Genomic DNA, 16,896 nt, shown 5'->3' with positions numbered 1-16,896 from the left:
AAGAGAACGGGGTTAGAAGGGGTTGCCTAAAGCGAAGGCTCAAATAAATCTAGAACAATGATTCAATGTGATCGATAACGATGATATAATAGTCCTTTATATATACTTACCATACATACTTTAACGAAAAAGGGCATATGTTATAAGGCAAGAACTTGCTGTTCTAGCTGTAATTGGTGCCTACAAGTTTTTGGCAGCACAATAAATGCAAAATACTCTTGAAATTGATTTACTTCTAAAACGTTTAATTTATTCGTATTTTCAAAGAAATTATACTAAAAACACATTTTACAGTTTGCATGAAGCACACAGGACTTGGGGCTTATAACAACAGAGTTTATAGATTAGATTAGTAGTATTACGTAGATATGGATAGGTTTGATATTTGCAGATCTTCTGAATTGAGGCGCAGCATTTGCTGATCCTCTGAATTGATTCGCACCAGCTGCTCGCTGTCGAAGCTCAGCAGGTTACTGATCGTGGGACCGTTTTCATTGTTGTTGTTTGTGTTGTTGCTGTTATCATTGTTGTTGTTGGTGTTGGCGTACTGCGGATGCATTGGTGCTATGTGCTGCTGCTGCAACTGTTGCTGCTGCTGCTGTTGCTGCTGCTGCTGATGTTGCTGCAGCGTATGTTGATTTTGCTGCAAGCATTCAACGGGAGCGTTAGAGTTAGAGTTAGAGATCAAGTTGGAGCCCAGTTTGTCCTCTTACCAAGTGATTCGTGGTCAGATTCCATTGCAGATTGCCAGCAGCGCCCGCGCCCGACGTCAGCAAGTTGTGCATTGTGAATGGGTTGTTGAGATTACTGAGGTTGTTGTTGTTGTTGCTGTTGGCAACAGCTGGCGCTGCGTTGACAGCGGCAGCAGCAGCAACAGCAACAGCTGAGAATTTGCTCTCCCAATGCGTTGCACTGCCAGCGGTTACAAAGGGATTCGGATTGGTGTTGTACTGCAGCTGCTGTTGCTGTTGTTGTTGTTGTTGTTGTTGATGTTGCTGCTGATGCTGCTGTTGTTGCTGCTGTTGCTGTTGCTGCTGGTGCTGCTGATGCTGGGCCAACAATTGTTGCGTGAAGGGATTGTAATTGTTGCCCAGCTCCAGGTTGCGAGCGCCGCCAGCAACATATTGCTGCTGCTGCTGCTGCTGTTGCTGCTGCTGCTGGTGTTGGTTGGGCGACATCATCTGTTGCTGCTGCTGCTGCTGTTGTGCATTGCTGGGCGCTGCTGCTGCTGCTGCTGCCATGTTGTACGGCGACGGAGTGCTATTCTGATTGTAATTGCTTGACGGGGACAATGGCTGCGGCGAAGGCGTCAATTCCGGCGGAGCACGATACAAGCCAAACGGCTGTGGTGAGGTATCTAAGTACATCAAAATATATATTGATGCATGTGGGAATATATAAATATATGTATTGCTCACCTCTTGGTTCAGTTTTGATAGGCGGTATGTTCTGCGCATTCCAACAGTTCATGTTGTTTTGACCTAGAAGCAGTGCACGAAATTGTTAGCAGAAAAGCAATAATAAACGTAAGAAACAGCGAGCAAAACATGTGTAAATAAAGGCAAGCAATTGAGCAAATATAATAAAATAGGCACACAAAAATATATATAAAAACGAACATTTTTAAATTTTCATATTTAAATCAAAACTTAATCATATTGAAAATAATAAAAAGTGTTAAAAAAAATATAGCAAAAAAATACAAACAGAAGCTAAAATTAAACTTTTTAAATTTTAGCTCATGCACAAATATAATGACTAGAACTAAGTTTAAAAAATAAATTAAAATACAAATCAAAAAATATAAAAAATCCAAGTAACGAAAAAGCACAAAAAAAAAACATTTGCTTTTACTTTGATTTGAATTTCATACAATTTTTTTATTGTTTATATTTAACAAATCAAAATAAATAAAAAAAAAAAAAAGGAAAATTGATTTTAATCGTGCAAGATTTCGCTTTGTATGAACTTACTTTGTTTGCTTAAACTTCTTTTCAAAATCTCATTAAAATAAAAACTATAAAATTTTATTTCTCATTTTTCGTTTTTATTTATCTAAATATTTTATAAAAGTATTTTGCAAGAATATTTGTATTTTCAAAAAATTTCTTTGTATAAAAATATCAAATTTTTGGTTGTTTTTTTTTTTTTTCATATTTTCTGCCCAATTATCAAAGCGATATTAATAATAGTAATAATAATTATATTTCATCCTTCATAAGTACTTCTCCTTTTCATAAAATTCCAACAACAATATTTATTGCTACATATATATTTACGCTACGTATTTATTTAGGTATAATTTGTATTTAGTTGCTGCATAGTTTTGTTTAGTATTTGTGCATTGTTTGGTTTTCGATTATGTTTCCTGGTTTAATATTAATAATATATTCTCTAATAGTCTATACGATTAATACATCATAGAGCGTGCCAAGCCCTTGGCATACGAAATATTCTAGGTAGGATAAGTTGTCTATCTTCAAACCAATGCTGCCTGAGCAGTAGATAGATCCACACACAACAGAGCAAGAGGACAGAGAATGGACAGAGATAGAGATAGAGGACGAAAGACTAAACACCAACCACCACCCACCACACCCCACACACCAACCGCCAAGTGAAGTGAAAATAGGAAAACTTACGATCTTGATGATCATTGTGATGCTGTTGCTTCTGCTGCTGCTGGAGCAACAGGTGCATGGGATCGCCGCCAGTCTTTTGACGTTTCCGCCTCAAGTGTGCTGGATCTATAAAAAAGAGAGTATAGCAATTCGTTTAATTGCCAACAAGTTTGGACAAGTCTTGACTCGGTTCAAAGAACCCTTAGAGCTACTAAATACAAATTTGGGGAGCGATGCGAGTCAGCGCCCCTTCAAGACAAAGTTGAGCAGCGAAAAGTTCGAGCTGCTGCACAAATCAAGTGTTCGCTGACAAACGCTTACAAAGTCGGCATACCCGATCATACAACAGGTAAGACAGGGTATGCACACATTGCGTGTCAACAATTCTAAAACAAATACAATTACAAATTTTGAGCGCCACCAAATCGTGTTTTGGGGTTCGTGTAGCGCCCGTTGCCAAGTGTAAAATGCCTTAAGGACTTCGGGTCCTTTTCTTAGCTAACCATACAAATTGTTTTAGTCGATGATTCTTTGGGTTTGGAATTCGCTGTGGAATCCCTCAATACAAACTGATTTAGTCGTTGCGAAGTTTGTTCGTAGGGCTAAAAAAAATACATGTTACAATATCCAATCGACGATTGGGACGACAAGGAGAGCCTTTGCCTATCCAATCACACAAATTGAGCTGGTCGACGAGATTCGATTCGATTCGATGCTAGGGACTCGACTTGGTCTCCCTAGTCCTAGTCCTAGGCAACCAGACAAGCTGATGTTGTTCGTAAATGAGTTAACAATATTCAATTGCCGTTTGCTGCCGCCAGCCGCTTGGCCACCTGGTCGGGCGTCAGAATCTCGCCAGCATCCACGGATGCATAGTAGGCGGAGGTCTCGTCGAATTCACTGACCGTCGCCTGAGGCGGCACGCTCGTGTAGAGGGCAAAGTGCTCGACCTCCGTCAGGTCGAGGTTGGGGTCCATTTTGACGTTGAAGTGCGCCTCGATGGAGCTGACCAGATTGTGCAAGCTCTGGCGGTCGGCAATGGCCACCAGCTCCATGCCGCCCTCGCTGATGGGAATCTCGGCCAGCTGCAGCGCGGACGCAGTGCGTCTGTCCAACTGGCCGCCCACTGTGATTGTGCTGGCGCTCGAGTAGGCCTCGTTGGCTGCTGGCTGCAGGCTGCTGGAGCTGTCGCCCTTGAGTGGAATATGCACCACGTCCGCATTCAGGTAGGCGGGTCGCTTGCCTGAGACGCTGCTTACGCTGCGGCCGCAGGGCTTGCCTGACTTGCCGGACTTTCGGGGCGTGGCCGTCGTGCCTGGGCCCCCTAACTTGAGAGGACCCAGCACCACATTGCTTCCCTTGCTTTTGGCCGTTCGCGTATTGAGATTGTCCAAGCTGGGCTCGCTGCTGGCCGTGGCGCTGGGGGGCTTCGAGTCGAGTCTGGAGCAGTTCTCAGTGTTCTGGTCTGTCAGGTCCGGCTTGCTCTTGCGCCGCGCAAACAGCTTGGCGAAGAAGCCGGGCTTCTTCTGCCTGGGCAGCGTATTGAAATTCGGATTCTTTGCGGGCTTCGGCTTGGGCTTGGGCTTCGTCTCCGGTGGCTGCGGCAGCTTCTTCGTGGGCGCCGCTGGCAAATCGGTGACGCGTGGATGAATGATGGGCGGTGGCAGGCGTGGCTTTTCCTTTGAAGCTGGCTCGCTGTTCGCCTCGATCGAGCGATTCTCAGCATTGCTGTCCTGCTTGCGCAAGCGCTTGGGCGGCAGCGGCGGCAGCTTCTCCTCCTCAACAGACGCCAGCATCAGAGCCGCTTCCCGCTCGAGCTGCTCTTGTGCCCGTTTCTCCATTTCATACTCTTTGAGCATATCTTGCTGTTGCTGCTGCTGTTGCTGCTTCTGATGCTGCTGCTGCTGCTGGGAGTTCACCTCAACAGCATCGTAGTGCTGCGCATCCTCTGGCGCACACTGGGACATGGGAGGCGTCGGAGGCATGATGTCGTCCATGGGTATACTGACTGGATTCTTGAAGGCGATCTGCAGACTCGTATAGGTGGCCGCATCATCGAAGCTGTCCTCCACCTGCATGGGCGGCCTGCCCATGCTCTCCATCTCGTTCTGCAGCGTGTTGTTGTACGTGTCCCGCTGCATGACAAAGTCCGTGTAGATCTCGTCCAGCTCGGCCACCTGCTCGAGCAGCTCGTTGAGCGTCTTGTCCTCGTCCGTGGCGGCCACCTGAGTCTCGGCGGTGGCATCGCTGTCATCGGCCTCGACCTCGGCTTCCGCTGGATCTGGACTTGGCTCGTGGGGCTGTTGCAGTAGCTCATTGGACTTCATCCACTCGTTACATTTATCAGTGGCCGTCAGCTGGTGCGGCTCTGGCGCTGCCATCTGCTGCTCCAACTGCTGTTGCTGCTGCTGCTCCAACTGTTGCTGCTGCTGCTGCTCCAAGTGTTGCTGCTGCTCCAACTGCTTTTGTTGCTGCTGTTGCTCCAACTCCAACTGCTCCAATTCGCGCACCTTCTCATCAATGATCGTATCGATTTCCAATTCAGTTCGCAGTCGCTCCGCCTCAGCTTCAGCATCGGCTGCTTCCATATCTAATGGTGCCTGATCTGTTTCATCCTCGGTCCCATGCACCTCCAGCTGTGCCTCTGCCGCCGCATCCGCCGTAACCGCCTGCACCAGCTGAGGCTGGGCCTGCTCCACGGTGGGCGTGTTGAGATCAACTACCTCAATCGCAGGGGTTTCGCGCTTGGCCGAGCAACGGTCGACCGCGTCGATCGCGAGGATTTGCTGAAAGATGTCTTCATCGGGCTTCCGCTTGAGATGCCGATGAAGATTCCAGAACGTATGCCTACCTGAATCCAATGGCACGTATTCAAAGGGCAGAGCCTCGCTGGTAACGCCATCCGAAGGTCGACGCAGCTGTATGAAAACCTGTCGGGCAATGGGAAACCATTATTAGATGGGCAAATGGGATTCGAGTGCTGCACTCACCTTGGCGGGCTCCGTTATTTCAAGCGTATGATATCGCGGCGTCTTAAACGTAATGGCAGTCTGCTTGTGCACGTCCGTGTGCTGGAAATCACCCAGGGCCTCCCACACCGTCTGCCCGTTCTTCTCCTCGAAGAAGCGCACCGTGATGTCCTCTTTGGCCACCTTCTCGCACAGCAAAATGATTTGCGTGTTGCCCAGCACGCTGGCCGAGCAGCTGCACAGCCGGCATATAACCAGGTCGGACATGGCCTTCTTGTCGAAGATCGGCTCGGAGACGACGGGCGGCAGAGGCGATGTGAAGCGACCCTTCTGCTCGCTCTCCATGAATACTTGAAAGCACAAGCGCACCGAGTTCAGATCGATGCTCGACGGCTGAAAACGATGCGAGAATCCAGCTAGGGAATAAACATGAATTAATTACTTTCTCAATTTAGTTCATCTTGCTTGGCCTACTCTTGAATGGATCCACGCGAATCTCTTCGCGCGCCTTTAGAGCCGCCTCAATGTCCTTCTTCTTGACACACTGAATGCCCAAATTGCTGAACACGGCTCGCATTGTCTCGCTGCTGATCTCCAGGGTGCAGACGCCCTTCTTACAGCCCTCCTTTCCTACCAGATTGTGTGGATGTGGACTACATATACAGAGAGAGGGAGAGAGGGAGATTAAGAGAGAAAAGGAGTTTTCTAAAACAAAGTTTTACCGATATGGTGTATCCTTGGTGACGCAGGACACAACGACGACGGCGCGTCCCTTGTAGCCGACAATCTCTATGGTCGGATAGGTCTTGTTCTCGGGCGTTGAATTCACGCCGGGAATGGAACCGGCCGAGCGACCCTCGCACTCATAGCGAAAACGCAGCGCTTTGCCGGCGGGCTGTTCCGTTATCTTCACATACGGTTTCTTTCTCACGTTCTTCGTGGACTGTGACAATTGTTGAGTTTGTTGCTGTTGCTGCTGTTGTTGTTGCTGCTGCTGCTGCTGTTGCTGCAGGCCATTGTAGTTGAGGCTCTGCTGCTGGGCATCGCCTGCTGCACCCGCAGCGCCCAAATTGTTTTGATTTGGAAACATTTCAAGGCCGAAATATTAACTGCAAATAGAAGCAAAGGAAAAAGGTTGTAGATTCCTCGAGCCAACACGCAGAATTCTTGGCAAAGACGATGACGCCTCGATTGAGCCAAAGACGACAATGACGCCGCATCCCAAAAATAGTTCCCCATACGATTTTCCCTTTTCTCTTGGTCAGTTTCCGCGAAATAAATAAATATTTATAAACGAGGTGCAAGACGAGTATATTGGCTGCTAATGGAACATGGAATCGACCTTAACTGATTTATCCATCTATCGGCCAACATTTTGAAAAGTCTCCTCGAAATACATTTTCATGGCTAGAGCTAGGCAGACAGACCAGTCAGACAGACATATGTAAGAGTCTTAAACTCTTTGATTTATCTAAATAGTTGACAAAATTCGCATTCAAGCAGCAGCAAAGAGTCACCAAGAACACATGAAACGTGGGCGTTTGTGTACATTGCGATATGATGGCTTGCATTAAAGAATTTACGAGACTCGTCAGATCATTTTGTTCCACTGCAGTTGACCGCACGTGTGTATATGTATTTGTGTGTGTCTGTGTATTAGTGTATGTAGAACCGGCTGCTGCTGGTGCTGGTGCTGGTGCTGGCCTGGGCCTGGCCATAGCCATAGCCAAGTTAGCATCGGACATCCATTTATAAATAACATTTTGCGTAATGCGTGTGCGACACAGCTCCACACAGAGCGCCTGGCCGATCTATATATTGTAGTAGAGCAAGTGCTCAGCAGGTAGTATAGACGAAGATACATTTACATACACACACACACACAGTCGTTAAGTGGCCTCCCCAAAGATTTTGTTTAATTCCAAAACATAAAAAGTGTCGTTTTATCAAACGCTCGGCTGAAGATCGCCCATTGTCGCTTATATAAAAATATACTATTGATGTATGGTATAGACATACATATATACCATATATATGCAGACAGTCGTGTATAGTGAGTAGCTCTATGACCTCAGAGATTCGATTCATAGAACGTCTAGACATTGGTCTGCCATTAAAGAATACGTCAATTGGTCTGCACGGCATGGCATGGGGTAATTTTTGAAAAAAAAGTCCAAGTCAAAGTTTTGCCAATTTTGTAATCTTTTAGTTAATTAATTGAAATAAAGAAAATAAACATCATTTTGTATGTTTATTTTTTTATTTTTGGTTTAAAAAAAAGTCAAGATTGGCCTTTCTGCATATATAAAATTAGAAATATATTAATGGTTTTTTAATATATCTCATATATATCATAATTTTGTTGACATTTTATGCTTTGCCGAGGCTAAATAGGCTTCCGCTATAAATTTTCAAGGGATCTCTTTAGCAGAGTAATTTGTGTAAACCTGTAAGAAAACATAGCAGAAATCTAGTAGAATCATTCTCTACACTCCAACAACTATAATTTTTCATTTTTTCCCATTATCATTTATAGATAAATCATTTATAGATATCTATGTAGAGAAGGGCAACTATGATTCTTTGATCCTATATTACAATACTGTAGAACTCACATTTGTATCATATGAGGGAGGCTTCGCATAAGGAATTGCAACTGACATAATCGATCAATCAATATGCAATCAATATTTAGGACTTTCAAGCATTGTTGTCCAAAACCGAAACGCCCGTTTTCATTGTCTGAAGGAGCATTAAAAAAGATTTGACACATTTTTTGAAAGCAGCTAGCATATGTGAATCAAAATAAACTTTTGGAAAACGAATTTCGCATAGTCGATTTAAATAAAACAGAAAAACTGAAATTGCGGCATATTTAAAAGAAAAGCAAACGAAAAACCAAAAGCAAACGCAAAGCCAATTCGCATAGCAATGCAAATATGATTCTCATTTAGGCTTTTATAGAGCATATGTATATAGCGTTTGAATTTATAGATATATATGTGCATGTGTGTACATGTATAACTACAGTTGCATATATATATATAATATAATATTCTGCATTCACTTTATTACAAATATTACGTCATGATTTTGTATATTAGACAAATGTGGAACATGATAATTTGGCCAAAAGCCAATGTTTGTAATATTTTTCTCAAAATTATACATTTTTACTCTCAATTCAAAGAGTATATTTCTTTAATCACCTGTCACTGTTGTTGATTCAAAAATATTCCTTTCCAATCTCGAAACTTTTCCAGAGATCAATCGATCGATTAAATGAAAAAATCAGTTTCGACTTTTTCAATTTTTTCTTTTGAGCAACTTTTGTGCAAAATTATTTACAATTATTTATGCTAGAGGCCACATTCGAGTTGATTTTCGCTTTGCAATCTCAACCGGATCCAACCGGTCCGGAAAAATAAGCGAAATATATATAGTATAATGTATAGATGTTAGCACGGTTTTCTTATATATGTATATATATATGAGTATATTAAAATTTTTAATTTGTTTTGTGTTTGGAACGCACGTCTTGAGTTCTTGGATATCGGCCGTAGACTGAACAGCGAAACTAAAAGAATAATGCGAGCGAATTTTCATTCGAACATTTTCGTTTTGCTCCTCCCTAAAAGTTCATCTTTTTCGGGCTGTCGTCAAAGCTTTTTCTGCCTTTTCTGCTATTTCTGTTTTTCTGTTTTTCAATTTTGTCTTTTAAGTTGTTAGTCTTTTAGCACGATATGTACGCCTGCTTTATGTAGCATATACGTTAAATTGTATACTTGTTCAAAATCGGGAAGCGTGTATATTGGTTATGGGAAATGTGCGAAAGGAATGAAATGTTAACTCATGCATATCCTCATCCAGCTAGGACTTAGAGATTCTCAATTTGTAAACAATATTTTGTTATCAATTCTGTGGCGTGTACCCACTAGTCGGTTATATCCTCACATTCTCACTTCCTATTTGATGGATTTTGAGGAATTCATCGTTTTGGCTGACATGTAAAGTTTTCCCATGCAATGCTCCTAATTTTCTTGCTGAGAGGCAAAACAAAAACAAAAAGATATGTCTTCCCTAGTTTATAAATACATATTGTTTTAGATTAGCCAGGGTAGGGGAGCAGCTTGTGAATGGACTGTTGGCGATGTCAATAAACTCTCGAACACTTGTGTCAACAAATCATTAGAAAATATACTTTACAGTTAACAGTTAACAGTTAATGTGCTGTACTCTAAGACATATAAAATTAGCAAATAACTGATATTTCAGCTGTTCTACGTTACAATCGGTAAGCATTCAATAGCAAAATAGGAAAATACAACACAAAACGACTTCCAAGCATGTGAACTAAGAAAGCAATGTCTTTAGCAACTGATTAAATTAAGAATATGTATTTGGGTAAGCGAATAAATATTTTTGTATATAAAATCATATCTGATGTTTATGTATTTTGAAATTCCACTAAATCTGACTCACATTGAAGAAGCGAAATTAAAATTCATTCAGAAAATGCAAACACGCCTGCGCCAGACTAGAAGATACCCTGGATAGGAGAGTACATTCGAGATTCCCTATACATACACCTCTTGATTTTTAAGCATTATATATATATTTATATAATAATGTATCTGACTGTAACAATAACTACATACAACAAGAAATAGCATACTTGTGGTATATATAGAGAAAAGGTATACATACGTATATCGAAGTATCTGAAAATGTCTTTGAAGTTGTCTTTAAGCTTAGACTGAAACTGAACTACGTATACATACATATATGCGTAATATCCAAGAATAATCGAAAGTTAAAATATAGATATATAAGATATATCATTTAAACGCTAAATTTCTGTTTAATTTTTGTAAAAGCCTATAAATGCACAAACAGAATGGATATTTTATTCGACATTCACAATAAACAGATTATTCAGGTAGCTACATATGTGTATGTATATTCATCTATATATACAAACATATAGATGCACACTGGGCCAGATGCCCAATGGCATTTATTGGCATTTCCGCTCAGCGGCCACTGAGCAAGACACTTGTCAACAGTTCTATCAAGCAACAAGAGGCAGTTTGAAAATCTTTTTACCAATCTATTATTTATGATAATAATTATGTGAGCTTTTGGTTAGCCAAAGACATGTGCATTAAAGATATGTGATAATTATAGGCTAAATACGACTTGTACGAAATGTTTTCGTTTTGACAGAGCCCAGAGAATTTCCAAGAAATCTCTGACTCACATGGCTAAGATAATTATTACGTTTCGATATAATATGTGTACTAATATATAATATTTAAATTTGTGATTTTTCAAAGAAGCAAATATGCTAGGAATTCGCTCGTGTGGCCCACTCGGCAGAGAATCATTCAGAAAACGCGTGTTTTTTTTGTCATCTGTGTGATGACATTTAATGGAGGTGATTCTTGAGAAATGCATACATATTTATCTGGAACGCAAGGTCAGTAACCGAGAGCGTCGAGTCGATGCATAAGTTTAATTACTCTATAATCATACATCGTTATTATTTCTTTTATTGCACAAATGAATTTAGCGTATGCCCAAATTGTAATGGATTTATATAAAAATCGAATGAAAGGTTTTATTGATCAAGCCTATCTCTCATACTTAAGAGCCAGAGCCACTAGATTAGATAGAATCATCCAAGGCCAAAACTTCTGTACAAGCTTTTAAATAGAGCCAAACAAACAGTTCTGCAACAGTTGAGCTTGGAATAAGGACCAGGGCATGTATCCACTTAAATGGAGACAGGTTCCAGTTTTTATTCTCTTCAATTTATTATCATTTTATGGGTATATTCGGTATTTAATATTATTTCCAGAGTCTGGCACATGTGATTATATGGCAATTTATTTGTTAGAGCACTGTTTATAGCACCTGCACTAAATACATATCTGCATCATAAAACGGAACGGATCCGACGCACGAAAAGCTGCAGATAAGCTACCGAATTGTCGGCTTTCAGATATGAGCCGAAATAAATGCGTATCAGATAGCTGGATACGGAATGACATAGTATTCAAATAAAATAATCGATGATACACAAAAACACACGTCGAGAGTTTCCAGCAGCGATGTAAAGGTAGAAACCAAACAGAATTGATTCACATAAACAAGTATAACTGCTTTGCCTGACTGGGAAATACCCTGAACCGTCCACAGACATAGAAACTGTTATATACCTCAAGGTGTACGCAGCATATTAGATGAATGAACTCAGCACCTTTGATATATTATAGTTCCAATTCACATCTAAATTGCAAGTCTTCTGCTCTTCGACTCAACAGTTTCCACCAAGAGTAAAGGGGTATACCTTCTAGCTTTTTGCATGTGGATTCACTAAACATGATACCCACTTCATTAATTTTCAATTGATTCATGGCATAAAAACAAAGCTTGAAACCATAAAATTGATTAATGATGGAACCCTCTCACTCGAACAAAAACAAAAGAAAAGAAAAAGAGAAAGAGAAAGGGACGGAGCGAGAGGTGAGCAGGAATTAACCAACTGGCGCCAATCAGGCAGCTGTGACCATTCGGCCAATGGAATGAAATGTCTTCAATAGATTAAAATATTCTAGTTTTATGATGTTTCCAATAAAATAAAAACAAAAAACTTTTGGCGCCAGGCTCTACAAATTAAGATTAAGATCAACATCAAAGTAGCAGCTCTAGCTGAATTCCTCAATCTGGTCCCAAAACAAGTTCTAACTAGTTCCGAATCTACAGATACTCGCCAAAAAGACGCCGAGACTCTCGCTAATACCAAGCAAAAAGCCAACAACAACCAAATTTAATGGTCGCTGGCGTCAAGCAATTTACAGCTAAAATAAAAATACAAATCAATTAATAACAGCCGATGCCGCCATTGACAAATCTGTGGACCCGACTGAAGAATTACTAATTTCAGAAAAAGCCGTCATTGAAATGAATTTTGTAATTGAACTAGTTCGTACTCGAGAATGCAAGTGTAACTCTTTTTATAAAATCTTTTATTTTATGAAATGATTTGAAGATTTGTTTAAGAAAATCAATCATTTTATGATTCCACTTTTTATAGTGTCCTATCAAGCACTGTTCTTACTATACACTAATTAGCTCATAGCCTAACATCTAAATAATATCTTATATAATATTAATAAAATGTCACGCTGTCTCTATCAGAATGGCAGTCAAGCATTTGGCAATGTAGCTTCAATTTGATTGCTATGATTGATGATTGAAAGTAATGCTCCTCTATACTAGACAATGAACCACATACATACATACACATATCGGTTCATCAATCAAACCCCGCGAAAGTTCCACGAAATGTCGTTTATTGACTTAGCTTTGGCTACACAAGTTGAGCTTTGTATATCGCACAGCTGAGATAATTATACTCTTCATAACTTGCTATATTTGCAGTTGTTTTTTTGTTATTTGTCTTAAACACATTTACACACACACACACACACATACCTGCATATACACAGAAGCACAATTAACACTAAGTACTGAGTCAGCAGCCGGTTTTGCATGCCATTTGTGCAATATAAAATTACGTTGAATTAGCCAAAAGCATCACAACACCTGTAATTACCTGTATTGCTAGCCAGTTACATGTTAAGACATGATTTACATTTTTTATATGTTTTATTTTGTTGGGAAACTTTCTTAAGTTTTATTCAATGGAACTCTGAGCATGTTTGACAAGTTTAAATTCGCCCCGATTCTGCTTTGCACACACTCACTTTTAAATCGAGACCGATATAATAAAATCCACTTTTTCTAGTATTTCCGTTAGCTTTTCCGTGCAAACACAACCGTCGAGCCTACGAGTCGATCTTCAAATGAAATCCAATTGGAAATTCTCGTGCCGTTTTTAACGCCCCAAACAAATGCAAGTGCCTACGAAAATGAAATGCCGAAGCTTTCCTCACACCCCCAACAAACACAGAAAACTTTTAGGCGACGTCGACTGCGACTGCGGCAGAGGCAGAGGCAGCGATAGCGACTGCACTGCCATGTACACAGGTGTTTTAGTTTTTCTGTTTCTGTTTCAATTTATCGTTTGTATAATCCACACACCAGAACATAAGATATAGCAGGCGAGATAGAGCGAGAGAGGTAGACACAGAGAGAGAGAGAGAGAGAGAGAGAGAGAGATGGAGCAAAAGCGCGCGCTTGGGAAAGCTTTTACAAGGGGTTGTAAATACACTGCGAGCGAATTGGTGCTACCAGCAGAAATATAAGCAGTATATGTTAATATTTTATAGCCCTAATCGACTTGCAGCAGATGAGTAATATTTCAGTACTGATATCAGAAGTATGCATAATGTATACAACGTATACACTGATCTGCATGTATGTGTGATGCATATTTGCATATTGAAGTTTGGTTTGTCATTAGAGTTGTGCATATCGCATAGAAGGCATTTCCGACCGAAAAATGTCAACACTTGTGCATGTATGTGTGTATGCACACATAGATATATATAATTATGTGTCTAACAGTAGTATGGTAACAAAGTCAATTTGTAGCCTGCGATCAATTTGCAATTCTTTGATTAGATTGTAATTTATAGCAAAAGAAATGCCCATAATCAATTTCTATTTAGTTTTTTTGGGGGTTTCTTATAACAATAATAATAATTGTTTAATAATATAGAAATATTAGTTGAATCTGATCGTTTCAAATACTGTTAACAGCTATATACAAAAATATTTTCCTCTGAATCTGAAGGTCCCACATATATCACACATATTTCAGCTACTCACCTTAGTCAATGTTTTTTGATAACAACTTAAAATGCATCGAGTGTTGCTCTTTTGGTTTTCTATAGCTTTTACAGATGGATTTCACACTTTCATATCTGGAATAGAACACGGTTGAAGCACCTCGACGCTCGATAGAAGTCGAAGGAATAATGTTGTTATGTAAATGGGGACTGAGTAAACAAGTAATGCGAACTTATTTATAGTCGACAGAATATTCCATGTACTGCTAATGATATTCTACACAATGAAGTACACGTTACAGAAACCGGTTTGCTATTTCAATAACTTTTAAATACAGAATAAAAAAAAAACTTTTCTCAGTTTATTAAAATTTCATTTATTTTAGTTGCGCGAAAAACTGCGAATCCCGTCAAAGCGACAGACGAGGCAGGTGAAGAACTATGCGATAATGAAGCGAGAAGAAATTAAAAGTGTGAGAGATATAACAGACGAACAGTAACGCCTTGAAAAGAAATGTACAACCGACTACATGATACTCGCTCACGGTTGAATTCATTTGAGCTTATTAGAGAACTAATATGTTGGAGGAGGCACGCCCTCAATATATTACTGAAATCCAAAATGAAAATATTACTAATAGATGGTACATATAGTCTCTCTTTTAATTTGTAACGAGTATCTAAAAAGTAAAAAGTAAAATGTCACAAAATTGAAAACTAATGAAACGCTAAGAAATCATCGAAGTTTGCGGTGAACTGTCGTCGAAAGCGACAACAAGAGAGGTGGAGTGATAAAAAGAGCTCAAGCCAAAGAGAGATAGATAAAGAGACGACATACAGAGAGAGAGAGAGTGGGAGAGCGCGGGCTTTTGTAATGACGTTGTTTTCTTTTTGGGAATTCCGGGCTTTATACTTATGCGATCATCAACAATGTTTTTGTTTTTGTGACCGCGGCGGCGGACTTAATTTGAATTCGATGTACAATCCACACACACGCACACACACACTCGCATATGCAAAATATGTGCGCTGTTATTGTCTAACAAGCTTTTCTACAAACTTTTGGCGAGCGGCATTTGACAACAAATTTTTTGAGTGGCGTAATCTAATCGCGGCGAAAAGCGAAACATTCAATTCTTGGCCACATTATCGAGTGTACGTGTATTTGGGCCCCGTTGCAGAAGATTGATTTGTTGTTTTTGCTTTCACAACTATTGGTAATTATTTTGATAGCTTTGCTGTTATTGGGGCTACTGTTATGCAAAAACCTTTGCAGTTACCAAAAACTCGCTAGTGAAACTTTGATAATTTTGTATGCACCTTTTTACGTTTTCATTTTACTTTATTTTTATCTACAATTTGTCTACACTTGGCATGCACAGGTTTTCTTGACTTGCCTGCGCCACAAGTACGCAGCAGACACACACGGAGAGATGAAGAGAGAGAGAGAGTCACGAGAGAGAGCTTTAAGCATTTGCGCGCGCGCGCTGTTGTGCAAGATGCGTTAAGCAGAGTTGTAAAAGCACAAATCTATGACGACGACGACGACAACGACAACAACGAGTGTTCGATCGACCGATCACGTCGCCAGCGAATTGAAGACTAAACCGAAAAGCCAAGAAGAGCAGCGAAACAAGTCACGAAGACGCCATTAAAAAAGTGCCGCCAAGCCAAGAGCTTTTCGTTTGATAGGGCAGGGCACAGCCAAAACAAACATCGCGAAGAGTGCGGCTCAAGACAGAAAGCAGTGACGCAGCAATAGCTGTTAAAAACAAACTGCAAGAGAAGCTCAAAAGAGCGAGCGAGTGAGCGAGCTAGAGAGAGAGAGCGTCTGGGAGAGCGACAAACAAAACGTGACAGTCTGTGGCTCAGCTGCCAGCTGAGTGGAGCTGGCTTCAGCGCCTGATCGCTCGATGTGATAGGCACAAAAACAAAGATCGTCAACAGTTGAGCTAAAGACAGCAAAACACACTGATGCAGCGAGGCAAACGCATAGTGAGAGAGAAAGAGAGAGAGGGAGAGTACCAATAAAACGTCACAAACTTAGTGTGGTTTGAGCTACGCTGCGCTGAGTCACGCTGATTGCAAAATTGGCTACTGGAAATTTCTTACAGTGTTAATGCCGCGGCTGACTCACACGCGAGGAAAAGCTTTTTCACGCTTTTATGAATGAAAATGTTTTGTTGTGGCCATACGGTCTGGCTAGCTGGTTGGCTGGTTGGGTGGGGTGGTTGGGTGGCATGGGTGGTCTGAGCCGCTTGTTTGTCTGTCGACTGATTCAAGCTACAATTCCTGGAAAAGGATATCATCATGCGCCGGCATTTGTTATTTGTTATGGCAAATACATACATAGCTATAGTCCCCAAAGCACATGACTCACATGCGACATGCGGCATGCGGCATGCGGCATGCAGCATGCGTAGCTCGACTCTCGCTTTCACGCTCGAACTTTGACATTCAGGATAACGAAATTCCACGGAACTCATCAATTGTGAAAACTTCTCAATGCTGATTCATGCAGCGAGAGTGAAAGATGCCTATATTGAA

At 41.0% G+C, this 16,896-nt stretch overlaps 1 protein-coding gene across 6 annotated transcripts; it reads right to left on the bottom strand.

Moving 5' to 3' along the window:
* Positions 1 to 224: 224 nt before the first annotated feature.
* LOC6575577 (embryonic polarity protein dorsal) lies at positions 225 to 15,968 on the bottom strand. Of its 6 annotated transcripts, none has more exons than XM_044009035.1 (10): positions 15,670 to 15,965; positions 14,390 to 14,484; positions 6,313 to 6,699; positions 6,065 to 6,243; positions 5,612 to 6,006; positions 5,473 to 5,551; positions 2,643 to 2,747; positions 1,419 to 1,481; positions 714 to 1,357; positions 225 to 643 (listed from the first exon to the last, which is right to left on the bottom strand). In XM_044009035.1, exons 3-10 carry the CDS (start codon positions 6,678 to 6,680, stop codon positions 359 to 361), a joined length of 2,118 nt encoding a protein of 705 aa, XP_043864970.1. In that variant the 5' UTR covers positions 6,681 to 6,699; positions 14,390 to 14,484; positions 15,670 to 15,965; the 3' UTR covers positions 225 to 358. The 6 variants fall into 6 exon arrangements, with proteins under 6 accessions (XP_043864970.1, XP_043864971.1, XP_043864972.1 ...); XM_044009036.1 differs by having other exon boundaries at positions 15,691 to 15,965; XM_044009037.1 differs by lacking the exons at positions 14,390 to 14,484; positions 15,670 to 15,965 and adding an exon at positions 13,212 to 13,308.
* Between the last annotated feature and the right edge of the window lie 928 nt (positions 15,969 to 16,896).

Source organism: Drosophila mojavensis, unplaced genomic scaffold (genome assembly GCF_018153725.1).
Source record: "Drosophila mojavensis isolate 15081-1352.22 unplaced genomic scaffold, ASM1815372v1 contig_36, whole genome shotgun sequence".
Lineage (NCBI taxonomy): Eukaryota > Metazoa > Arthropoda > Insecta > Diptera > Drosophilidae > Drosophila > Drosophila mojavensis.
This window is presented reverse-complemented; position numbering and strand designations above follow the sequence as displayed.

What these genes read in the sequence shown, in the direction of transcription:
- LOC6575577 (XM_044009039.1), bottom strand. Translation starts at nt 6,680, where the DNA reads ATGTTTCCAAATCAAAACAATTTGGGCGCTGCGGGTGCAGCAGGCGAT. An exon ending in ACCAAGGATACACCATATCG is followed by an intron (nt 6,244 to 6,312) that starts GTAAAACTTTGT and finishes CTGTATATGTAG; the next exon opens with TCCACATCCACACAATCTGG. An exon ending in AGCAGGCCCAGCCTCAGCTG is followed by an intron (nt 4,988 to 5,296) that starts GTGCAGGCGGTT and finishes GCAGCGCCAGAG; the next exon opens with CCGCACCAGCTGACGGCCAC.